This window comes from Theropithecus gelada, chromosome 4 (assembly GCF_003255815.1).
Source record: "Theropithecus gelada isolate Dixy chromosome 4, Tgel_1.0, whole genome shotgun sequence".
Classification (NCBI taxonomy): Eukaryota; Metazoa; Chordata; class Mammalia; order Primates; family Cercopithecidae; genus Theropithecus; species Theropithecus gelada.
In genome coordinates, this window is record NC_037671.1 from 135,693,339 (window position 1) to 135,716,630 (window position 23,292).

At 42.9% G+C, this 23,292-nt stretch overlaps 1 protein-coding gene and 1 non-coding gene across 2 annotated transcripts in view; one reads left to right on the forward strand and one right to left on the reverse strand.

Moving 5' to 3' along the window:
* The first annotated feature begins 12,224 nt into the window (after positions 1–12,224).
* The window catches only part of SLC16A10 (solute carrier family 16 member 10), a 137,598-nt gene continuing 126,530 nt past the window's right edge, over positions 12,225–23,292 (forward strand). Inside the window, exon 1 of the mRNA XM_025383012.1 lies at positions 12,225–12,835. Within this exon, the coding sequence (XP_025238797.1) occupies positions 12,493–12,835 (343 nt within the window). The 5' untranslated portion in view covers positions 12,225–12,492. The remainder of the gene's footprint in view (positions 12,836–23,292) is intronic.
* On the reverse strand, positions 15,918–16,028 carry LOC112623903. The gene has a single exon (XR_003119260.1). It is a non-coding gene; the product is annotated as a U6 spliceosomal RNA (small nuclear RNA).

A 23,292-nucleotide genomic window follows, 5' to 3' on the forward strand; every position in this document is an offset into this window, starting at 1 on the left:
CGCGATCTCGGCTCACTGCAAGCTCCGCCCCCCGAGTTCACGCCATTCTCCCGCCTCAGCCTCCCAAGTAGCTGGGACTACAGGCGCCCGCTACCGCGCCCGGCTAGTTTTTTGTATTTTTAGTAGAGACGGGGTTTCACCATGTTAGCCAGGATAGTCTCGATCTCCTGACCTTGTGATCCACCCGCCTCGGCCTCCCAAAGTGCTGGGATTACAGGCTTGAGCCACCGCGCCCGGCCTATCAACAGTTTTTTAAAAACGAAACAAAACAGATCAGAATATACTGTCTTGTACTTAGTAATGTAAACATTGTTCACTTAGACTGTTGTTCCAGTTGTGTGTGTTTGTGTGTGTGTACTGGGTAATGACATCCGACGTGTTTCTAACTATGAGTTACAGTAAAAACTGTTTAAAAAACCCAGGAATCGGCCGGGCGCGGTGGCTCAAGCCTGTAATCCCAGCACTTTGGGAGGCCGAGACGGGCGGATCACGAGGTCAGGAGATCGAGACCATCCTGGCTAACACGGTGAAACCCCGTCTCTACTAAAAATACAAGAAAATTAGCCGGGCGAGGTGGTGGGCGCCTGTAGTCCCAGCTACTTGGGAGGCTGAGGCAGGAGAATGGCGTGAACCCGGGGGGGCGGAGCTTGCAGTGAGCCGAGATCGCGCCACTGCACTCCAGCCTGGGGCACAGAGCAAGACTCCGTCTCAAAAAAAAAAAAAAAAAACCCAGGAATCTGTGATTCTTGAGGTTCCTTCCACATGGTGTTTTAGGTTTCCCTGTCACTGCAGAAGGCTCTCTTTGGAGATTCACCTCCACTGTGATTTGGAAGAACAAGTTTCCATGATGCCATCCCACAGTCTTCTCCCAAGTAGACAGTCTTTGTATGGAGCCTGTGCCATGCAGAGCCCCTCAGAAGGTGAGCAGAGGAGGGGATGAGGTGTAACTGCGAGCCATGTTGTTAATGCGGACCCCCTGACATTTACATACACTGATACAGTTTCTTGGCATGGCGTAGGCCCTTCAGTTTTACTATGATGCTTTAGAAGAGTTTCTTGTCTTAAGCAGGAGGTCAGACAAAATAATAAAATCCCTCCTCTAGAGGTAATATTGTATGAGTCCATGAATACATTTCAAGAGCTATTTATAACTAAGGACATCATTTTCAGTAATTGCAACAACAGCAGCACGTTCACAGTGAGGCATGTGTCACAGAGAACTTCTGGTCATTTTTCTGCTTCATTTCCTCAATAGTCCTGAGGCCTGAGGTCAGAAGCTTGTGAGGGGTTGAGTCACAACTTGCTCAAATCTTCTTCCTCCAAAATCCTTTTAACTTCTGCTATACACAAGGAAACCGATTATTTTCACCAAATGTAAATTATTAAACATGATTTTTTGGCCAGGCACAGTGCTCACCCCTGTAATCCCAGCAATGTAGGAGGCCAAGGCAGGAAGTCTCCTTGAGGCCAGGAGTTTGAGACCAGCCTGAGCAACATAGCAAGACCCTGTCTCTACAAAAAAAGTTTTAAACGTAGCTAGTGCATGCCTGTAGTCATAGCTACTTGGGAGACTGAGCTGGGAGGATCACTTGAGCCCAGGAGTGCGAGGTTACAGTGAGCTATGATTGCACCACTGCACTCCAGCTTGGGTGATGGAGTGAGACACTGTCTCTATTTAAAGAATTTTTTAAACATGCTTTTTCTTCTTCTGACAGTAAATTTAATTCTATTCAGTACGTTTCAACAAACATTAGGAGGAAGGGTCTGCGCTGAAGGGAGATCTCTGTTGAGCAGCTGTGCTTTGCGGACACAGCATGGGGAGCCACAGGCCACAAATAGGACATATTCCCAAAGCTTGAGACCTGGTTAGGCAATGTTGCTGTATGCAAAGGAAGCTGTTTAAATATCTAAACCACAGTTGTCATTCCAGAATATTTTCAAAGACAATGTGGCTCATGCCTGTAATCCCAGCACTTTGAGAGGCTGAGGCGAAACCCCATCTCTACTAAAAATACAAAAGTTAGCCAGGCGTAGTGACAGGCGCCAGTAGTCCCAGCTATTTGGGAGGCTGAGGCAGGAAAACTGCTTGAACCCAGGAGGCGGAGGTTGCAGTGAGCCGAGATCATGCCATTGCACTCCAGCCTGGGTAACAGAGTGAGACTCCTTCTCAAAAAAAAAAAAAAAAAAAAAGAAGGGTTTCTTCCAACCTCACTAATGGTACTAAAGCATATCTAAGATAAACTACAGCATGACTGAGGTGATGCTATCATAATAGAATGATGGCATATGGGGTGGAGCAATTGGGGTTAGATGCCCAGGAATTGTTGTAGGTCCCTAAGCACAACAAGAGACCTAGTCTCTTGAGTCCAAGCTAGCAACTGGACCACAGTCACACAGATGTGAAGTGACAGAAGCTCATTTGATTCCAAATGCTGGCTGGGCATGGTGGTTCACCCTGTAATCTCAACACTTTGGGAAGTCAAGGCAGGTGGATTGCTTGAGGCCAGGAATTCAAAACCAGCCTGGCCAACATAGCGAAGCTTTGTCTCTACCAAAAATTACAAAAATTAGCCAGGTGTGATGGTGGGCACCTGTAATCCCAGCTACTCAGGAGGCTGAGGTGGAAGAATCACTTGAACCCTGGAGGCAGAGGTTGCAGTTGCAGTGAGCTGAGATTGTGCCATTGCACTCTAGCCTGGGCAACGAAGTGAGACTCTGTCTCAAAAAAAAAAAAAAAAAAAAAAAAATGCCAGGCACAGTGGTTCATGCCTGTAATCCTAGCATTTTGGGAGGCTGAGGCAAGTGGATCACCTGAGGTCAGGAGTTCAACACCAGTCTTACCAATATGGTGAAACCCTGTCTCTACTAAAAACAAAACAAAACAAAACAAAACATTAGCCAGATGTGGTGGTGTGCACCTATAGTTCCAGCTACTCAGGAGACTGAGGCAGGAGAATCACTTGAACTCAACCAGGAGGCGGAGGTTGCGGTGAGCTGAGATTGCGCCATTGCCCTCCAGCCTGGGAAAAAGAGTGAGACTCGGTCTCAAAACACTGCCCCCCCCACCAAAAAATAAAGAAAAACCCAAGTGCTTTTGCCATTATATATGTTTTCTATAGTGGACTTGGGGAGACATCAGGGTAGCATAGCTTGATGGCATTTTCTCTAAATATTATTAAATCGTTTTAACATGGTTCTGAATCCCCTAAGAGCCTTTTTATAGTAACAGGTTTTGTCACACAGAGTTTTCCCCCTTGGAAAATAAGGCACTATGCAACCCGTAAGAATACTCAAGTTGGCCTGACAGCACATGAAATTACATTTAAAAAAGATATTGCAAGTTCTCAATCCATTTTAGTGTAAATTTGCTTTCACTAAATCGTTCTCTAGAGGCTAAATGGTTCTGGTGAGGGGAGATAATTGGATTCTGGAACACAAAGAGCTGAAGACCAGACTCTGGGCCCACATGACACCCACAAAGGTGAAGTGTCCTGGGGGCCTGAGGGGTGTCCTGGGAGCCTTGGGCTGCTCTCTGCTCTGTCCTATAGACATACCCCAGCACAAGGCTGGAGAAATCTGATAGAACAATTAACAGCATAAAAACCGATGCACATTGTTTTGCTTTTGAACACACTTGAGATAAAAACCAAAATGTTTGAGGACAGAAGTCGTCACATTAAAAAAATGAAATGGTGCTGGGCATGGTGGCTCACGCCTGTAATCCCAGCACTTTGGGAGGCTGAGGTGGGTGGATCACCTGAGGTCAGGAGTTTGAGACCAGCCTGACCAACAATGGAGAAACTCCATCTCTACTAAAAATACACAGTTAGCCAGGCATGGTGGCACATGCCTGTAATCCCAACTACTCGGGAGGCTGAGGCAGGAGAATCGCTTGAACCCAGGAGGTGGAGGTTGCGGTGAGCTGAGATCGTGCCATTGCACTTCAGCCTGGGCAGCAAGAGTGAAACTCCATCTCAAAAAATAAAAATAAAAATAAAAAAGTAAAGAAATGGTGAAGTTATTTTCCATCAGAAGTATAAAATAGGTTGGGTATTTGTTACTGCATAAAAATAAAAATTAAAAAAGTATATTCATTTAAGATGTAGGATTTAGATGTAACATAAACTGTAAAATGAGAAAAAAATAAATTAAAAAAAATTTCAATAGGTTTTGGAGAACTTGTGGTTTTTGGTTACATGGATAAGTTCTTTAGTTTGATTTCTGAGATTTTGGTGCAGTGTATCCAAGCAGTGTACACTGTACCCGGTGGGTAGTCTTTTATCTCTCACCCTCCTCCCACCCTTCCCCGGAGTCCCACAAGTCCATTATATCATTCTTATGCCTTTGAGACCTCATAGCTTAGCTCCCAGAGAAAAACTTTTTAAGGCTGTGTTATTTTAACCTAGGAGAACTGGCTTTACTGTCAAATGCCAGATGAAAAGAAAAATTATCATTTAATGATAATTGAAGCTCTATATTTAAATTTACCCAGATTTCTCAAAAATATAATACACTACAGTGGTAGGATCAGATAACTATATAAAAACTTAATTGCTTTTTACTGCATTAGCAGTAACCAATTAGAAGTTCTTACAGAAAAACATTCATTCCCCAAAGCAGTGACAGCAGCATCGGCAGCATGCAAATGAAATGCCTGACATAATCCTAACAAGAAATGTATGGGATCTACATGGAGAAATATTAATAAATATCACTCAGTAAAAGCCAATTTCTCTGTTAGAAAATGTGAAGAACGACCACCAAGAAACAATTTATAAAAAAGAAAATACAGATGGTCAATAAATATGATCTTTCGCACTGATACCCAAAGATTTGAAAAAGAAACTAACAATGAAATTTCATCTTTCTTCTAAATTGGCAAAGATTTAAAAATAATTATATTATTCAAGATTTCCTGCTGGGTTCAGTGACTCATGTCTGTAATCCCAGCACTTTGGGAGGCCGAGGTGGGCAGATCGCTTGAGTTGAGGAGTTCAAGACCAGCCTGGGCAACATGGTGAGACCTCATCTCTACTAAAAATAAATTAAAAAAAAAAAAAAGAAGAAGAAGAAGCCAGGCATGGTGGTGTGCACCTGTGGTCCCAGCTACTTGGGAGGCTGAGGTGGGAAATAGCTTGAGCCCAGGGGGAAGAGGTTATGGTGAGTTGAGATTGCGCCACTACACTCCAGACTGAACAACACAGTGAGACCTTGTCTCAAAAAAAAAAAAAAAAAAAATTCCTGGAGTACACTAACATGAGCATTTTGATACAGTACTTGTGGTAGTATGAATTAATAAAGTTCTTTAAAATTTAGCAGTGTATTAGGTGCCTTAAAATATTGCTTTTCACTAGTAATCTCCCATCTAGAACTTTATTCTAGGAACTTATTTGAGATACAAAGATTTGTGTGTAAAGATGTTTATTGCAGTATTATTTATTATAGTGGAAAACCTGAAATAATATATATGTACAATGATAGGGATGTGACTAAATAAATTATGGTCCATCTCCACAGTAGAATGCTTTATAGCCATTTGTACCCTGCTTTTGAAGAATATTTGATAACACGGGGAAATTATTTATGATGTGATAAGTGAAAAAAATGCAGGATACAAAACTGTGCTTTATTATGTGTACTGTGTTAGTTTTTGTTTTTAAGAGACAGAGTCTCACTCTGTCACCCATGCTGGAGTGCAGCGGTATGATCATGGCTCACTGCAGCCTTGACCTCCTAGGCTCAAGTGATTCTCTTGCCTCAGGCTTCCAAGTAGCTGGGTCTACAGGCATGCACCACCATGTCCAGCTAATTTTTGTTTATGTTGCATTCGTTTCATTGGGCTGCCAAAATGAAATACCACAGACCTAGGGGCTCAAACAACAGAAGTTGTTTGGTTTTTTAGAGATAGGGGGTCTCAAAATGTTGCCCAGACGGGAGTGCGGTGTCTATTCACAGGTGTGGTCATAGCACACTGCAGCCTCAAACTCCTGGGCTTAAATGATCATCTTGCCTCAGCCTCCTGAGTAGCTGGGACTACAGGCACGTGGCCCTACGCCAGGCTCAAACAACAGAAATGTATTTTCTCACACTTCTGGAGTCTAGAAGTCCAAGATCAAGGTATCAGCAGCAGGTGTGATTTCTCCCGAGGCCATTCTCCTTGGCTTGCAGATGGCTGTCCTCTTCCTTCCCATGTCCTCACATGGCCTTTCCCTGCTCACTCTCTAGGTTCCAATCTCCCCTTCTGATGTGGACTCCAGTCATATTGGATTCGGGTCCACCCTAATGACCCATTTTAATTTAATTAGCTCTTTGAAGGTGCTACCTCCAAGTATAGTCACATTCTGAGGTACTGGGGATTAGGGCTTCAACGTATGAATTTTGGGGGGGGGATACAATTAAGTCCGTAAAACTATGATTCTCATTTTGTTTTAAAATGCATAGAAACAAAGACTATAAGGAAATACAGTAGACCTGTGGCTTTTGAGCAATCCTGAAGGTTCATAATATATAATAATTGGTGGGTATGTTTGCTGATGTATAGATTTGAGACATAAGAACCTCTCCAGAAGGCCTGTGGCTAAACCCCTATATATAAGTGACTCTAGTTGTCCTCTGGGCATCCTAATCTTATCAGGCTTCTTCATGTGTCACTCATCATCTTGAATGCAGCAGTTTGAACTAAGGATCAAAAGAGTTGCTTAATTTTTTTGGTGATACTACACCATTTTTACAGGAAAAATACAAAACAAATAGGGTATCTCTCATACATGCATAATTAATAACAAATATTAAGGTTAAAATGGGTTATTTGAGTGGTTCTACTATATATATATATATATATATATATATATATTTATTTATTTTATTTTTATTTATTTTTTTTTTGAGACAGAGTCTCGCTCTGTTGCCCAGGCTGGAGTGCAGTGGCACCATCTTGGCTCACTGCAACCTCTGCCTCCTGGGTTCAAGTGATTCTCATGCCTCAGCCTCTCAAGTAGCTGGGATTATAGCTGTGTGCCACCACACCCGGATAATTTTTGTATTTTTTGTAGAGATAGTGTTTCAACATGTTGGCCAGGCTGGTCTCAAACTTCTGGTCTCAAGTTATCCACCTGCTTTGGTCTCCCAAAGTGCTGGGATTACAGGGGTGAGCCACCATGCCTGGGCTATAGTAAATGACTTAAACTTTATTGTTTTTATGACATTTGCTATAACAAGCATATAGTACTTTTTTTTTTTTTTTTTTTTTTAATCTGTAGAGGTAGGGTCTCACCATGTTGCCTAGGTTGGTCTAGAACTCCTGGGCTCAAGTAATCCTCCCACCTTGGCCTCCCAAAAGTGCTAGGATTACAGGTGTGAAACACTATGCCTGGCCTGTATTCCGTTTTTTTTTTTTTTTTTTTCTTTTGAGATAGAGTTTTGTTCTTGTTGCCCAGGCTGGAATACAATGGCACGATCTCGGCTCTCTGAAACCTCCACTTCCCAGATTCAGGTGATTCTGCTGCCACAGCCTCCTAAGTAGCTGGGACTACAGGCATGCACCACAACCCCTGGCTAATTTTTGCATTTTTAGTAGAGACAGGGTTTCTCCATGTTGGCCAGGCTGGTCTCGAACTCCTGACCTCAGGTGATCCACCCACCCGGCCTGTCAAAGTGTTGGGATTACACCCATGAGCCACTGCAGCCGGCTTTTTTATTTATTTATTTTTTTTAGACTGAGTTTCACGCTTGTTGCCCAGGCTGGAGTGCAAAGGCATAGTCTTGGCTCACTGTGACCTCTGCCTCCTGGGTTCAAGGATTCCCCTGACTCAGCCTCCCAAGTAGCTGGGATTACAAGCATGAGCCACCATGCCTGGCTAATTTTTTTGTATTTTTAGTAGAGATAGGGTTTCACCATGTTGGCCAGGCTGGTCTCAAACTCCTGACCTCAAATAATCTGCCTACCTCAGCCTCCCAAAGTGCTGGGATTACAAACGTGAGCCACCTTGCCCAGCTCTTTATTACTTCTATAACTAAAAAAAGAAACACATGATTTAAACATATTTAAAAGTTTTCTTCTGAAAATATACGATCTTCTCAATTTCGCACTTTGTGGTTCTTTATTTTTGAATTCTATTCAATTTGGTTCAACAAATATTTGTTGTGCACTTACACTACTTGGTCCTGTGGTTCAAAGATTTGTGAAAGACTATCTGACCTGTCTGAAAATTCCTACACTAGCCAAGGAGATTGAAGAGATGGGAATTGAAGAGTCTATTGACCATAAAAACTGCTATAAATAAAATATGGCAGCCTAGAGGAAGGATCAATAAAGGCTTCAGAGAAGTGAATTCCATTTTAGAGTTGAGCCTTGAAGATTGAGTGAGATTTCACCACTCAGAAAAGGGGAGAGAAGGTCATTTCAGAAGCAGGGTCTGCAGGGAGGAATAGAGGTGTTTATACTTGTTCCTGAAATGAGGAGCAGGCCTTAAGCCTGCAGAACAGAGTTTGGGCAGGTAGAGGATGAATTGGTGCAGGCAGAATTTGTTGGCAGCAAAACTAATTAGTAGGTCATTATGATGGTCCTTGAGAAATGATAAGGAATCATTAAGGAACCAGCAGCAAAAATGGAGAGTAGGGAACCAGTCAAAAGACCTTCTGGAGCTAGAGTTGACAGGATTGTATTTGAGGGAATCAGGGGAGAGGTATATCAGGAAGGGGACCCAGGTTTTAGCTTGGATTTGGGAGGATTAGGGGTAACACCAAAGGAGAATCAGGTTCAGGGGACTTCTGAAAGAGAGGTAAAAAAGTGGAGATGAGAGAGTTAATTCATTCTCATTTTTAAAGTGCACTTTTTGGCCCTATGTAGTGGCTCAAGCCTGTAATCTCAGCACTGTGGGCTCCATTCAATGCAGTGAGCCGAGATTGGGCCACTGCACTTCAGCCTAGGTGACAGAGCGAGACTCCGTCTCAAAAATAAAATAAAATAAGATAAAATAAAAATAAATAAATAAGACTGTCCTAAATAGGAGAGGTTGGTCTTTTGAAATAGAATAAGGAATCAAGTGGATTATTTGATTTAATAAATAAGTTTAACATAAACTAGAGATGAAAAGGCCTACATAAAGTATTGTTGGCATTTAGATTTAATGAGCAATTATACCTTTTTAAATTTTATAAATCTTTTTGTCTGATCTCAAAGCACTTAATAAATAGGAACTCATTAAAAACATACCATCACTGAGCTGAGTGTGGTGGCTCATGCCTGTAATCCCAGCACTTTGAGAGGCCGAGGTGGGTGGATCATGAGGTCAAGAGATACAGACCATCCTGGCCAACATGGTGAAACCCCGTCTCTACTAAAAATACAAAAATTAGATGGGCATGGTGGTGTACACCTGTAGTCCCAGCTACTCGAGAGCCTGAGGCAGGAGAATTGCTTGAACCTGGGAGGTGGAAGTTGCAGTGAGCCGAGATTGGGCGACTGTACTCTAGCCTGGTGACAGAGTGAGACTCCGTCTCAGGAAAAAAAAAAATACCATCGCTATGATGTAGTTATAAGTAAACAGGTTCATATTTTCAGATGGAGAAGATGAGGTCAATCCAATAATACAATGTGAGTTATTGATTAGTGTGGACATAGAAACAGAAGGTAGTTTTCCTGGACACCTAAAACTCTGCTCCATTCAATAGCCTATTGGTTAGAAGTAAACACTCTTTTTTTTTTAAAGAGATGGAATCTTGTGTTACTTGAAGCCAGGAATTTGAGACCAGCTTGGTTGCTGGTCTCAGCAATGTTCCTCAGGCTGGTCTCTAACTCCTGGCCTTAAGTAATCCTCCCACCTGAGCCTCCCAAAGTGCTGGGATTACAGGCTTGAGCCACCACACCTTGCCTCATTTGTTACAATTAATGACCCAATGTTGATACACTATTCTTAACTAAAGCCCACACTTTGTCCATATTTCCTTAGTTTTAATCTAATGTCCTTTTTCTGTTCCAGCATCCATCCAGGATATCACATTACATTTAGTTATCATGTCTGTTAGGCTTTTTTTTTTTTTTTTTGGAGTTGGAGTCTTACTGTCACCCAGGCTGGGGTACAGTGACACGATCTCAGCTCACTGCAACCTCTGCCTTCTGGGTTCAAGTGATTCTCCTGCCTCAGCCACCTGAGTAGTTGGAATTACAGGCCCACGCAACTATGCCTGGCTAATTTTTGTATTTTTGGTAGAGATGTGGTTTTGCCATATTGGCCAGGCTAGTTTCAAACTCCTGACCTCAAGTGATCTGCCTGCCTCGGCCTCCCAAAGTGCTGGGATTACCGGCATGAGCCACGGCGCCCAGCCCTCTTACACTCTTTTTGACTGTGACAGTTTCTCAGACTTTCCTTGTTTTTGATGACCTTTACAATAATGAAAAGTACTTAATGGGTATTTTGTAGACTGCCCTTGATTGGGATTTGTCTAATGTTTTTCTGATGGTTAGCCAGGGATTATGGGTTTTGGCAGGAAGACCACAGAGGTAAAGTACCATTTTCATCACATCATATCGGGGATACATTAGCATCTGGTTGAGGTACTGTATGCCATTTTTTGCACCCTAAAGTTACTTCTTCCCCCCACCCCCTCTTTCCATCCTATACTCTTTGGAAGAAAGTTACTATGCATACCCACACGTAAAGAGTAAACCATTGTATTTCACCTCCATGAGGGAGGAGTATGTTCATAAAGTATTTATATTTCCTGCAGGAGAGATTTGTCTATTCTCTCCTCATTATTTATTTAATCATTTACTTACATCAGTATTGACTCATGGATAATTCTTACATATGTGTGTGTTTGTGTGCATGCAAATATATAATCGATGTGCTTTCTTTGCCCAATAATATGTTGTGGACAACTTTCAAACTCAATAAATACAGATGACCTTCAGAACTTTTAGAAGTTATAAAGTAAGTATTTAATCAGTCCTCTACTGATTAAATAAAGGTACATCATACTTCCAAATTTTCCTTATTTCCAACAATACTGGGGTAACATCTTCATACATTCATTTTTGTGCACTTATGTGCCTATTCCTTAGTTTACTATTTTGCCCCCATTTCTAAGGCAGATTACACTTGATCTGTGTTCCCCATTCCACAACCAAGCACGCCTTGCTTTCCTTAGTTTATGCTATCTTCTCTACCTGGAATGCTCTTTTTTCTTGACCTACTGAAGTCGTATGTATGAATCAGGGCTTCGGCCAAAGGCTGCTTGCTGTAGAGGCTCTTCTACAGTGTTTTGGAGAGAATTTTAAGGGACTATCTCACCTCTCTCTTTTGTACATGTATTATAACACATCATCTGAGCCTCCTAGTCTCTCCCAGGACTTTCTTTCCTACCAGTTTATGAACCGATAGAGGCAGAAACGTGATCGATCGCACTCATCCGTGTACTCTACCACAGAGGTGGGCACATCAAGTAACTAGCATATTCTGACTTTGATTGAAGCGAAGAATCCGAATAACAGAAATTAAGAAGCATCCTCAATATTGCATAGCAGGTTACTCTTCCTTCCTTTTACATAGGATGGCACTCCATGCTTCAGGGAGACAGAGGAGTTGAATACAGGTTTTAGTTTTTGTTTAAAGTGAAAACGACTGTGATGTAGTTGAAAAGTAATGCTTTCTAGCTGTCTGTTAAAAATATTAGTTGGTTGAAGATTTTGGAATTGCAGTGCAATGAAGACTGAAAATAAGCATCTTCGGTGTGCCAAATATTCATAAGGAAATTGTATACGAATGCAAGAGAATGGAACTGAAGTAATAAAATAAGGCCTCTGATCCTTCAGACGACTTCTTTAAGAAGCCAGGTGGCATAAAGAATCTTACATATTATAATTAGTACTGAGAGGTGAATGCCAAAACATAACACAAACACAATCGAGACAATGTTACTGTGACTGTGACGCTGTGTCGGTGAGTTGAGGCTAGAGTATTGCTCTCCTGAAGGCCCACCGAGCCCGCACCTAAGAGACGCGCCCCTTCTGCCCATGCTTTGAGGCGGGGTGACCCACACATCTGTGCCCCTCTCTACGCGGGAGGAGGCCCCGTCGCAGACGCGCGCGCAGACGGCGTCTGCAGCAGGCACCTGGGGCCGCGCGCCGCGGGGCGCCCCGCCTCCGCTCTCCGAGGCCCAATCATCGGGAGGCTGTGGGGGCACGTCCCGCTCCCGGCCACGCCCCCAACCGGCGGGGTGGGGGGTGCTTTTAAGAACCGGCGACTGGCCGTGGGCTCAGTCGGGGGTGCGGGGCTGTGACCTGGAGGCTTCGGTGGCGATCCTCGAGGCGTTCGCGCGCGCCAGCTGTCCTCGCGGCCGCCTGCGCGCTGCCCGCCCTCCCGCCCGCCAGGCGCTCCGCCGCCCTCGCCTCGGCCTCGTTAGCCCGCCAGGAGTCCCGCAGCTCCTCCGGGAGCCCGCTGGTAACTCGCGTCCCTAGCGCTCCTCCGGCGCCTGAGGGGGCCGCCTCGGGCCATGGTGCTCTCCCAGGAGGAGCCGGACTCCGCGCGGGGCACGAGCGAGGCGCAGCCGCTCGGCCCCGCGCCCACGGGGGTCGCTCCGCCGCCCGGCCCGGGACCCTCGGACAGCCCCGAGGCTGCTGTCGAGAAGGTGGAGGTGGAGCTGGCGGGGCCGGCGGACGCGGAGCCCCATGAGCCTCCTGAGCCCCCCGAGGGCGGCTGGGGCTGGCTGGTGATGCTGGCGGCCATGTGGTGCAACGGGTCGGTGTTCGGCATCCAGAACGCTTGCGGGGTGCTCTTCGTGTCCATGCTGAAAACCTTCGGCTCCAAAGACGATGACAAGATGGTCTTTAAGACAGGTGAGGCGCGGCGCCCGCCAAGACCAGCCTGGGGGACCCGCATGGGGCCCCCGAGCGCATCCCGCGTGTGGGCTGTGTCTGCCTCCGAGTGTGCATGTCGGTGGGTCCTCGTGCCAGAGGGTGCGAGCGGGGGTGGGGGGGTCTGTCGAGTTGCAGACAGAGCCTGCCGCTTCTGGGGCCTCGGGGTGCCTGTCTTTATGTGGAATCCAGCTGCAGAGCTGTGTGTTTGCAAGCAGGTTGCAGAACTTACTTGCCGAGATCGTCCTCCTTTCCCCTAGGCAGAGTAGACACTAACAGTCCACAGGAATCCTCCCTTTTAATGTTTGAAAACAAACAGAACCCCAGAACCTTCAACCCCACACATCGCCCTGTCATTTTTGTGGTCTCTTTCGTGACTATGCCAGTTGTGTAGTTCTTCATCTGCCTTCCTGGGCCGCAGAGGGGTGTGCGTATGTTGGCGGGGCGGGGGGTGGAGTTTGGAGGAATGAAAGAGATTTGTACGAAGGTCACTGGAGTTCCGAAGGGGGCCCTGCAAGAGTCAGGGTTCCGTGCCTTCCCGCCCCCCCCACCCTTTTTTTGCCCTCTGGGCTAAATGTAGAAAACACGGGAGGCAGCCGGATTAGGGACTGGGATGAGGAAGGTGAGGGGTTGCTTCTTCCCTCTTCCTTGTTGTGTTTTTTGACATTTTTTTAACCATATAGTAAATTAGATACAAATGGTGCAGATTCAGCATTTTCTCCCTGTAGAGCATTATTATGACTTTTTGGCTGATTAGGCAAAAAACAAGTCTAAGACCTTCTGCATGACACTTTAACATAAATTATTTCACTTTATCCTGCAAGGTGAGCACGGTCAATCCCATTTAGATGAGAAAACTGTAGCTCAGTGAAAGTGTCTTGGTGGGTAGTAGAATGGCAATAAAACACATATCAACTGACTTCAAGGGCTAAGTGATTTCCATTACTGAATCAACCTCCCTCCCCGTCATTTGGGGCAACTTTATATGATTAATAGTCTTTTTTTTTTTTTTTAACCTTGATTTTCTATTATTTTTAGAGCGAATATTCCTTAGGTCTTTAAGTATGCATATGAGAAATGGGCAAGACTGTAATATATTCTAAGACAAAAGTAATGCTGGATTATGTTGAGAGTTTTAAAACCATATATAAATACTATTATACTATTTGCATCGTTCTGCAACTTACTTTTCTTCCATTCCGCATCATGTTTGTGACTTATCTACATAATACCTCAGTGTGAACTGATAACTCAAATTCTTTCCATTTTAACTTACATGGTTTGCATTGTTTGACTGTATTATACTCTATGCATTCTCCCTTTGATAGGCATTTAGATTGTTTCCAAACTCATTCTAAACAATGCTGCAATGAATATTCCTGTGTACTGTCTCTTTATGCATGTGAATACGGTACCATATTTAACCTGGAATTTCTGTTCTTTAAATAGCTATTGAAACTGCTGTGGTATGCAGGTCAATGGGCTAGGTACAAAAAGTGTTAAAAATGTAGTAACATGTACTTAACCATTTAAGGAAGGTAATCATGGTAAAGTTTAGCAGGGGAGATATGCATATATAATAGTAAACAAAAGTAGTTTGGTGTCTTTTCTATGTGAGTATTGGGTGTCAGAGAGAAAAGCCCCAAAAGAAGGCAGAACTGACAGAGTTAACATTTAAAGACTTGTTCCAACATTTACCATATTCCTGCCTGGGATTACAGATTTTTAATGCCGTCAAGACAACAGCAGTCGTTTGTTTATCATCATTTTTGCAAATTCAGTTAAGTAGATCCTTTGGTGTCTGTGGGTGTTTTTTGAGAGAGGGTGAGCAATTGCCAGAGAGAGACCATAGCTTTGCCAGGGATCAGAATTTTGCAGTGTCAAAGTCTCTACCTACTACTTGTCCCCAAAGTTCCAATTGGCTACAATATCCCAATACTGGGTAGCTGAAAGTGAGGGAAGGAACCTGGTTTTTCTTTTGCACTCTGTGAAACTTTGTGTTTTCCATTTTGATGAATATCTTCTTTTTATTCAGTTCAGTCTTTGACAGTTCTTATAGTCTTGTTTGTGTATGTGTGGGTATATATCATACAATCAGTTGTACAGGTATACTAGTTAAATGTGTGAAGATCTTTGTGCTTCTCTGCCTGACTGCTGTATATCTACATCTGGTTGTGCCATTGCACAAGGGTGCCAAACTAAGTGGGGACTGAAAACCAGCCTGGGCTCTGGGTGCCCTTTGTCTGATTCCTACAGAAGGGCCCTCTGCACTTGTAATGGTCCTGTATAACACAGCATCTAGATTGAACAATGGCCATTACTTGGGTGCTAGGTAATACATATATGACTGATAGATGTTAAGGGCTGAGGAAGAAAACAGATTTAAACTTAGTGCTGAAAAAATGATTACAAGATAGTCTTTAAGCCAGTTATTGTTGAGATCTCTCTCTCTTCCCCTGTCCGCTACCCCTTTCTCTTTCCCTCAGTGCACAGACACACACAAAGGTGTTTCATAAAGTCCCTATCTACCACAGGCACTATTTGAGAATATCTGCTTTGAAGTTTGATTGTTCACGCTTTTTCACTTTGATATTTGAATGCTGAGTCATCTGTGATCAAGCATATGCAAGCTTCAAATACATGCCAAGAAATATCTGGAATTTGTTTAAGCCTTTTATTTTTCAAAGTTTTGGTCTATTTCCTATTACCGTACTCATGATTGATAATGCTGGTGTTAGAGTACAGCTAGTTCTGTCTCCTTGTTTCCATTAGCTTCTTTACAGCAAGTGATTAGCCTAAGGATATACAGGGAGGTGGTGGTGGAATGGAATCTAGGTCTCCAAATGATGGTGCACATTTCTTCAGTACTTTCCTGTGGCTAAGCACTTTAAATGCGTTCCTATTTAAACCTTACTACAATTCTCTGATAGACTTTGTTAATATCTTCCTTTTCAGATTTGGGAACTCAGGCTTACAGAGTTTAAGTAAGAAGTGGAGCCAGAATTCAACCCCAGGCTTATCTGACTCTAAGAGCTAGGATTTTTATTTTAATTATTTATTTATTTAAAATACGGAATACTCCATGAATTTGCATGTCATCCTTGTGCAGGGGTCACGCTAATCTTCTCTGTCATTCCAATTTTAGTAAATTGTTGTTCAAAGTGCTGCTGAAGCAAGCACCAGGAGTTGGGTTTTAATCATTCAACATATTGCATTGACTAGATAACATTCTGCAAATACGATGTTCTTTATGTTGTTGATTAATTTAAGTGTTAGTGATTGGTTGAGTGCTCTATCACACATTCTGGGATTAGAAAGAAGGGTCCTTGTTTCTTGGTCTTACTTTGTGGTGAATAAACAATTGCAAATTATTAATATCTTGAACTATGTTTCTGAAGTGTAGAGAGACTTCCATAGAGGAACAAGATACTTCCATATGCTCTTCAAGCAAAAGTCTGGGGTTTCCTTTGGAGAACCATTCTCTTTTAGATTGATCCACAGCAGGACAATGTTTCTAGGCAGAACTGAGGAGGAGCCTTTCTTAGGCTCACTTCTCTTCAGGGGTCTGTTAACTCTTCCCACGCAATGGATAATGTACCCAAAATTTCTCAGGAAAGGGCCTGAAGAAGTTCATTCACACTAAGTATAAATGAGTTTACACATCTTACTGTTAATTCTCTTTCTACAGATGTTTACCAAGTTATCTAACACACTCTGTTTTGGGCTCTGTCCTGGGCACTGGAGATAATGACTGAGAGAGGAAATGTCAGCTGTTTCCAAGTAGCTTAGGATCTGTTGTGGGATACAAATTAATAACAGACCAGAAGTAATAGAATATTTCCCTGAAGGATTTTCAATATAACAGGACTCAATTTTATTATAAAACGCTGAAATTCTAAGGTCATTTCAACAGGTGGTGGGGGTGGGGAAGGCATTTGATGCCTCTTTCTCTATGGTTATAAATCTCACTTGGTGAAATTAAGACTTTGGAAAGGGGAAGTAAGCCGACTCCAAGTTGGGCAGTACAACTATTGAAAAATGCTGACGGCATCACAGTCCCATTATGGTGCCCAGCAAGCTGCCGATGACATGGCACTCAGAGGAGTGTCTCACATCCTGCTGTGTCTGAGGGAGCAAGCTGAACTTGAGTTGTCTCTTTTTTTTTTTTTTTTTTTTTGAGACAGACTCTCGCTCTGTTGCCCAGGCTGGGGTACAGTGGCGCCATCTCGGCTCACTGCAACCACAGCCTCCTGGATTCAAGCAATTCTTCTGCCTCAGCCTTCTGAGTAGCTGGGACTACAGGTGCGTGCCACCACACCTGGCTAATTTTTGTATTTTTAGTAGAGACGGGGTTTTACCACATCGATCAGGCTGGTCTCAAACTCCTGACCTCGTAATCCGCCTGCCTCGGCCTCCCAAAGTGCTGGGATTACAGGCATGAGTTGTCTCTTTTTACTTGAATTTTTACCCGTTCACATGTGCATGCTTCTTGCCTAGGTAAGAGGAATCAAATGCTTTGGGAAAGAATAAAAGGAAATACAATTAAGTGGAACATTGTTTTTCCTTAGAAAGTGTAATTTTGGGCTGGGCGCAGGGCTCACGTCTGTAATCCCAGCACTTTGAGAGGCCGAGGCAGATGGATCACCTGAGGTCAGGAGTTCGAGACCAGCCTGGCCAACATGGTGAAACCCCGTTTCTACTAAAAATACAAAAAATTGGCTGGGCATGGTGGCGGATGCCTGTAATCCCAGCTACTCAGGAGGCTGAGGCAGGAGAATCGCTTGAACCTGGGAGGCAGAGGTTGTAGTGAGCCGAGATGGCGCCACTGTACTCCAGCCTGGGCAACAAGAGCGAAACTCCGTCTCAAAAAAAAGAAAAGGAAAAAAGAAAATGCAACTTTGTTTTAACTCTGCTAGATACTGGAAAACCCATGGAACTAATGAAGAGCCTAGGGTTTTTTGTTTGTTTTGTTTTGAGATTGTGCCATTTCACTCCTGCCTGGGTATCAGGAGAGAAACTCTGTCTCCAAAAAATAAATAAATAAAAAAGTGTAAATCAAAGCATCAACAATTCAGTAGTTTGAAAGTAGATTATCAAAAAGGTCCTGAAAGGGAGGCTTTTTGGCCGTAATCTTTAACGCAACTCTACACTCCCTGTATGGAGACGGATTTCTTTTTAGGTAGTTACAATTGCAAAGTAGGATTTTCAGTAGCATTTAGGGATGAATGAATCTTGCGGCATCTCTCCCTGTATCTTGCTAGCCCCTCTGAAGCTTCAAGTCAGTTAGTGCTTCCTCAGAAGTTGTTCCCTCCCCACCATGTTTTCACATTTGCAGTTATACTGATATCCACATCGTACAGTTGTATATGACACCTAGATTATAGGAAATTTTGGCTATCGTTCAGAAGTTAACTGCTATGTTTTGCCTTTATGTTAAAGAGATATTGTTTTGTTTGGTAGGAAAAGTGGCCTGCATAGCTAGCCATTTCTGTATCTTAGAAAAGTTTTTAGTAACAGTGGTGTTTTGTTGAGCTAGTTACAGTGAACAAATAATCTGGTTCATGGTCTTACACATCTTTCAATACAAGAAAAATACCTGATTGTTATTTACACTGGAAGAGAGGTAGAAAAGCTAAGAGAACTCACTTATGGCAATAAACCAATCTAAACTACCTGCTAAAATAAGTGAGAAGTTTATAAAAATGGTTCTAGAATTTTGGAATAATAGCGAGTATGATGTGGGCATTTCATACTTCATTTCCAGAATGTTTCTGGATTCAGTGCAAGACTGAATAGCGTATATAGTGAATTCTAATTAAATACAACAATGTGAGGTTCCTGTGGTGTTTTTTCATGGAATTTTATCAATAAAATTAACTGCTGAAGGAACCCAATTAGCCAAAATGAAAAGCATAACAAATTTTTTCAGGAGTGATTTTGAGGTGTCTTTTAGAATAAATTGTACTCTGCTCTTGATGTGATTTGCTACATCTTTTTGTCACAGTTCCTTGAGGCTCAGTCCCTGGCTATGTACTTGCTTCACTTTCCTACCTTCTTCCATCCACTGTCTTGGGGCTGTTATTTTCAAATCTCATCTCTGTGTTCAAGACCCTTATTTACTATTTCTGGACAGTTCCATTTGGGTACACAGGTGCATCATACTAAACTAACGTGAACTTATTTTTCAGCCACTCCATACAACCTTTCCTTACTACCAAAAATGACAGCCCATTTGTCAGCATTCTTCTGAATCCATATTCCTCCTTCTCAATTCTCAGTACATGATACCTCTGGTTGTTTAACTCAGAAACCTGGAATGTATCTTAACTTCTTATTTCTCTTCCTTCCTTACCTGTTTTGTTAATCAGAGTTTTTTTGTGTTTACCTTCTTAATGCCTCATAAATCAGTTCCCCTTTTCTTTCACTGCCTTCAATTACTTTTTATTTTATTTTTTGAGATAGGGTCTCACTGTGTTCCCCAGGCTGGAGTGCAGTGGTGTGATCATAGCTCACTGCAGCCTCACTTTTAGGCTCAAGCAGTCCTCCTATCTCAGCTTCTTGAGTAGCTGCAACACCAGTCACGTGCCACCATGCCCGGCTAATTAAAAACATTTTTTTTTGGTGGAGATGGCATCTTGCTATTTTGCTCAGGCTTGTCGTAAACTCCTGGCCTCAAGTGACCCTCCTGCCTCAGCCTCCCAAAGTATTGGGACTAACAGGTGTGAACTACTGTGCCTGGCCACCTTCATTACTATTGGCCACAATTAGTCATAACCCCTTAACAGGATTGCTTGTCCTCAGTTGTACATCTGGGTGATTTTTCTAAAAGGCTGGACCATATGATTTTTCTGTTTAAATGCCCAGTGACACTCATTACTTTTAGGAAAACGTCAAACTCCCTACTCTGAAGGCCTGCAAGTTCTGGCCCTTGCCTAGCACTCTAGCCTTGCCCCTGCCTCTCTCCCTTATTGGTTTTTGTGTTCTAGCCAACCTGTAGGTGTTATACTGGCCCAAATTTGTCTTGCTGCTTTTTGCCTCTGTGCCTTTGTGTGTGCCACTCCTGTTTTCAGTGCGATGGTTGGTCCTTATGAGATTCTGATGAAAGGGTTGGCCATTTTATTCTTTTGTCACAATCCTGGGACACAAATAGTTATTTTATGCAATTGTTACGTATTTGATGCTCTTGGAATATTGGGGGTAGCTACATTTTGGAGTTTTGAGAATGAATTCAAATAAGTTACAAATTATGTTTAAAGTGGTAGACAGAGAACCTGATTTCAACCTATTCTAATAAAGCAGTCCGTGAAAGCCATTTTAAAGATGATCTGTATTTGTTAAAGTGGCAATTTTTATATTCCCTGGTATGGTTTGGCTGTATTCCCACCTAAATCTCATCTTGAATTGTAGCTCCCATAATCCACACGTCATGGGAGGGAGGTAGTTACCCAGTGGGAGGTAATTGAATCATGGGGGCAGGTTTTCCCGTGCTGTTCTTGTGATGGTTAATAAGTCTCATGAGATCTGATGGTTTATAAAGGGCAGTTCCTCTGCACACTTTCTGTTGCCTGTTGCCATGTAAGACATACCTTTGCTCCTCTTTCACCTTCCACCATGATTGTGAGGCCTCCCTAGCCATGTGGAACTGAGTCCATTAAACCTCTTTTTCTTTATAAATTACCCAGCCTCAGATATTTCTTCATAACAGTATGAAAATGGAGTAATACATTCCGTTACCATAAAGAAAAGGCTTTCATGTACATTATTTTTTAGAGTGGCCTTGTGGTATGTCATTACCTCCATGTGTAGATAAGAAAGTTGCAACTTGCACAGTATTAGGATTGATATCAGTATTTACTTTCATTAAGTTGAACTTAAGAGCAGCTTTTTGGCTGGAAAAAGATTGTACTTATGTCAAAGTTGTCCTGAAAGTAAAATCCTACCCCTGTCCCCAACCAGAAACTATTTACTACATATTTACTTGCAAGTTCTTTAGAATATTCTCTCAATAGTGTCTCCTACTTAAGTCATCAGAAATGCTGTGATGTCATTTTTGGAAAAGAATTCCAGAGTTATCACCACCTAGCTAGAAACTGATCTTACATTCAAATTAAACAAGCAAACCTTAACAAAAACAAGCTAAACCCTAAACATAACTTGGTCAGCTCACCACAGTTCTGAGCACCTGCCTTGCCTGGTGCCACCCACGCAGGGACTGTGGATGTTTTTATTGGCAGAGATTCAGAACAGGAAACTCCAGCACACCTGGGAACTGCGCAGACCCACCACATGAGAGAGATAGCCTATCCATGGCTAGAGGAATGGAGGAAAGCAGTGCTTTCAAACGTACATGCCAAATGTGTGTGATCATACCTCTTTGTTAATGTGCCTTCTTTAACAGCAAGAGTAACTCCTCACCTTGCATATAGGAACTAAAAAAAAGTCGACGAAGAAATGGCTTGCCTTATTCTCAAGGAAGAAGTCTTTTTTCATTTCACTAATTTTTAATCATGGGCATAAGTATGAAATACATATTAGAAATACTGTATATGGACCAAAGCAATGTTTCCTTTGTGGACCAAAGCAGTGTTTCTTTTTTCTTTCTTTTCTTTTCTTTTCTTTTTTTTTTTAAGAGACAAGGTCTTGTTCTGTGGCTCAGTGATGTGCTGAGGCATTTGAAACCAGCTTGGGCAATATAGGGAGACCCCACCTCTACAAAAAATTTTTTAAAAATTAGCCAGGTATGGTGGTATGTGCTTGTAATCCTAGTTATTCAGGAGGCTGGGGCAGGAGTACAATTTTTTTTCTAGCCAAAAATCTGCTCTTAAGTTCAACTTAATGAAAGTAAATACTGATATCAATCCTAATACTGTGCAAGTTGCAACTTTCTTATCTATACATGGAGGTAATGACATACCACAAGGCTACTCTAAAAAATAATGTACATGAAAGCCTTTTCTTTCTGGAGTGCAGTCAGTGATGTGATCATGGCTCACCATAACCTCAACCTCTTAGGCTCAAGGAATCCTCCTGCCCCAGCCTCCTGAATAGCTGGGATTACAGGCATATACCACCATACCTGGCTAATTTTTAAAAATTTTTTTGTAGAGGCGGGCTCTCCCTATATTGCCCAAGCTGGTTTTGAACGCCTGAGCTCAAGTGATCCTCCAACCTCAGGCTCCCAAAGTGTTGGGAATACAGGCTTGAGCCATTGTGCCTGGCCCCAAAACAGTGTTTGTAACTCCCTTTGTCCCCTCTTGATAAACTAAAAATCTCACGGTACTTCAGAATTTTGTTGCACACATCCAAGTGTAGTTTGCCTTTCCTTGTGAGTGGCAGAAGACAGTGTCATACTCTATATCCATCAGCCAAAATTTTGTCAAGCTTTACTTTTATTTTTAAAATTTTTATTTGTTTTTTTTTTTTTTTTTTGAGATGGAGTCTTGCTCTGTCGCCCAGGCTGTAGTGCAGTGGCGTGATCTCGACTCACTGTAAGCTCCGCTGCCTGGATTCAAGCGATTTTTGTGCCCCAGCCTCTAGAGTAGCTGGGACTACAGGCGCGTGCCACCACACCTGGCTAATTTTTTTGTATTTTTAGTAGAGGTGGGCTTTCGCCATATTGGTCAGGCTGATCTCGAACTCCTAACCTCAGGTGATCCACCCGCCTCGGCCTCCCAAAGTGCTGGGATTACAGGCATGAGCCACGGTGCCCGGTCAAGCTTTACTTTTAGTTATGTTATGGATATAATTAGAATTATTTTCTTGTTCTTTAAATACAGAATTATAATATTGAATGTGTGCTTTTAAAAAATTAGTAAATGTACCCCTCTAGAACTTCTGATCTATGCCTCTTAGTGAGTGAGGGGAGCTGTGCTGCTTTTCTCCTCCAGTGCCCCCACTTAAGAATTACTCACTAAGGAGTTTTAAATTCAATTAAAGGTATGCTTTAGATAGTTAAGTCTAAATGAAAGGTCAATGATTAAATTAATGGATGAAAGTCCATTGTACCTAGGGAAAGGTGCATTGGTCTGCAGTTTAGCTAGTACCTAGTTTTTGCTAAAGAGTAAATTGCAGCTGGGCGGGGTGGCTCTTGCCTGTAATCCCAGCACTTTGAATACCCTAGATGGAGGCCGGGTGCTGTGGCTCATGCCTGTAATCTTAGCACTTTGGGAAGCCGAGGTGGGTGGATCACTTGAGGTCCGGAGTTAGAGACCAGCCTGACCAACATGGAGAAACCCTGTCTCTACTAAAAATACAAAATTAGCCAGGCGTGGTGGCGCATGCCTGTAATCTCAGCTACCTGGGAAGCTGAGGCAGGAGAACTGCTTGAATCCGGGAGGTGGAGGTTGTGGTGAGCCAAGATCGTGCCGTTGCACTCCAAGCTGGGCAACAAGAGTGAAATTCCATCTCACAATAAAACAGAAAACCCTAGGTGGAGGGAT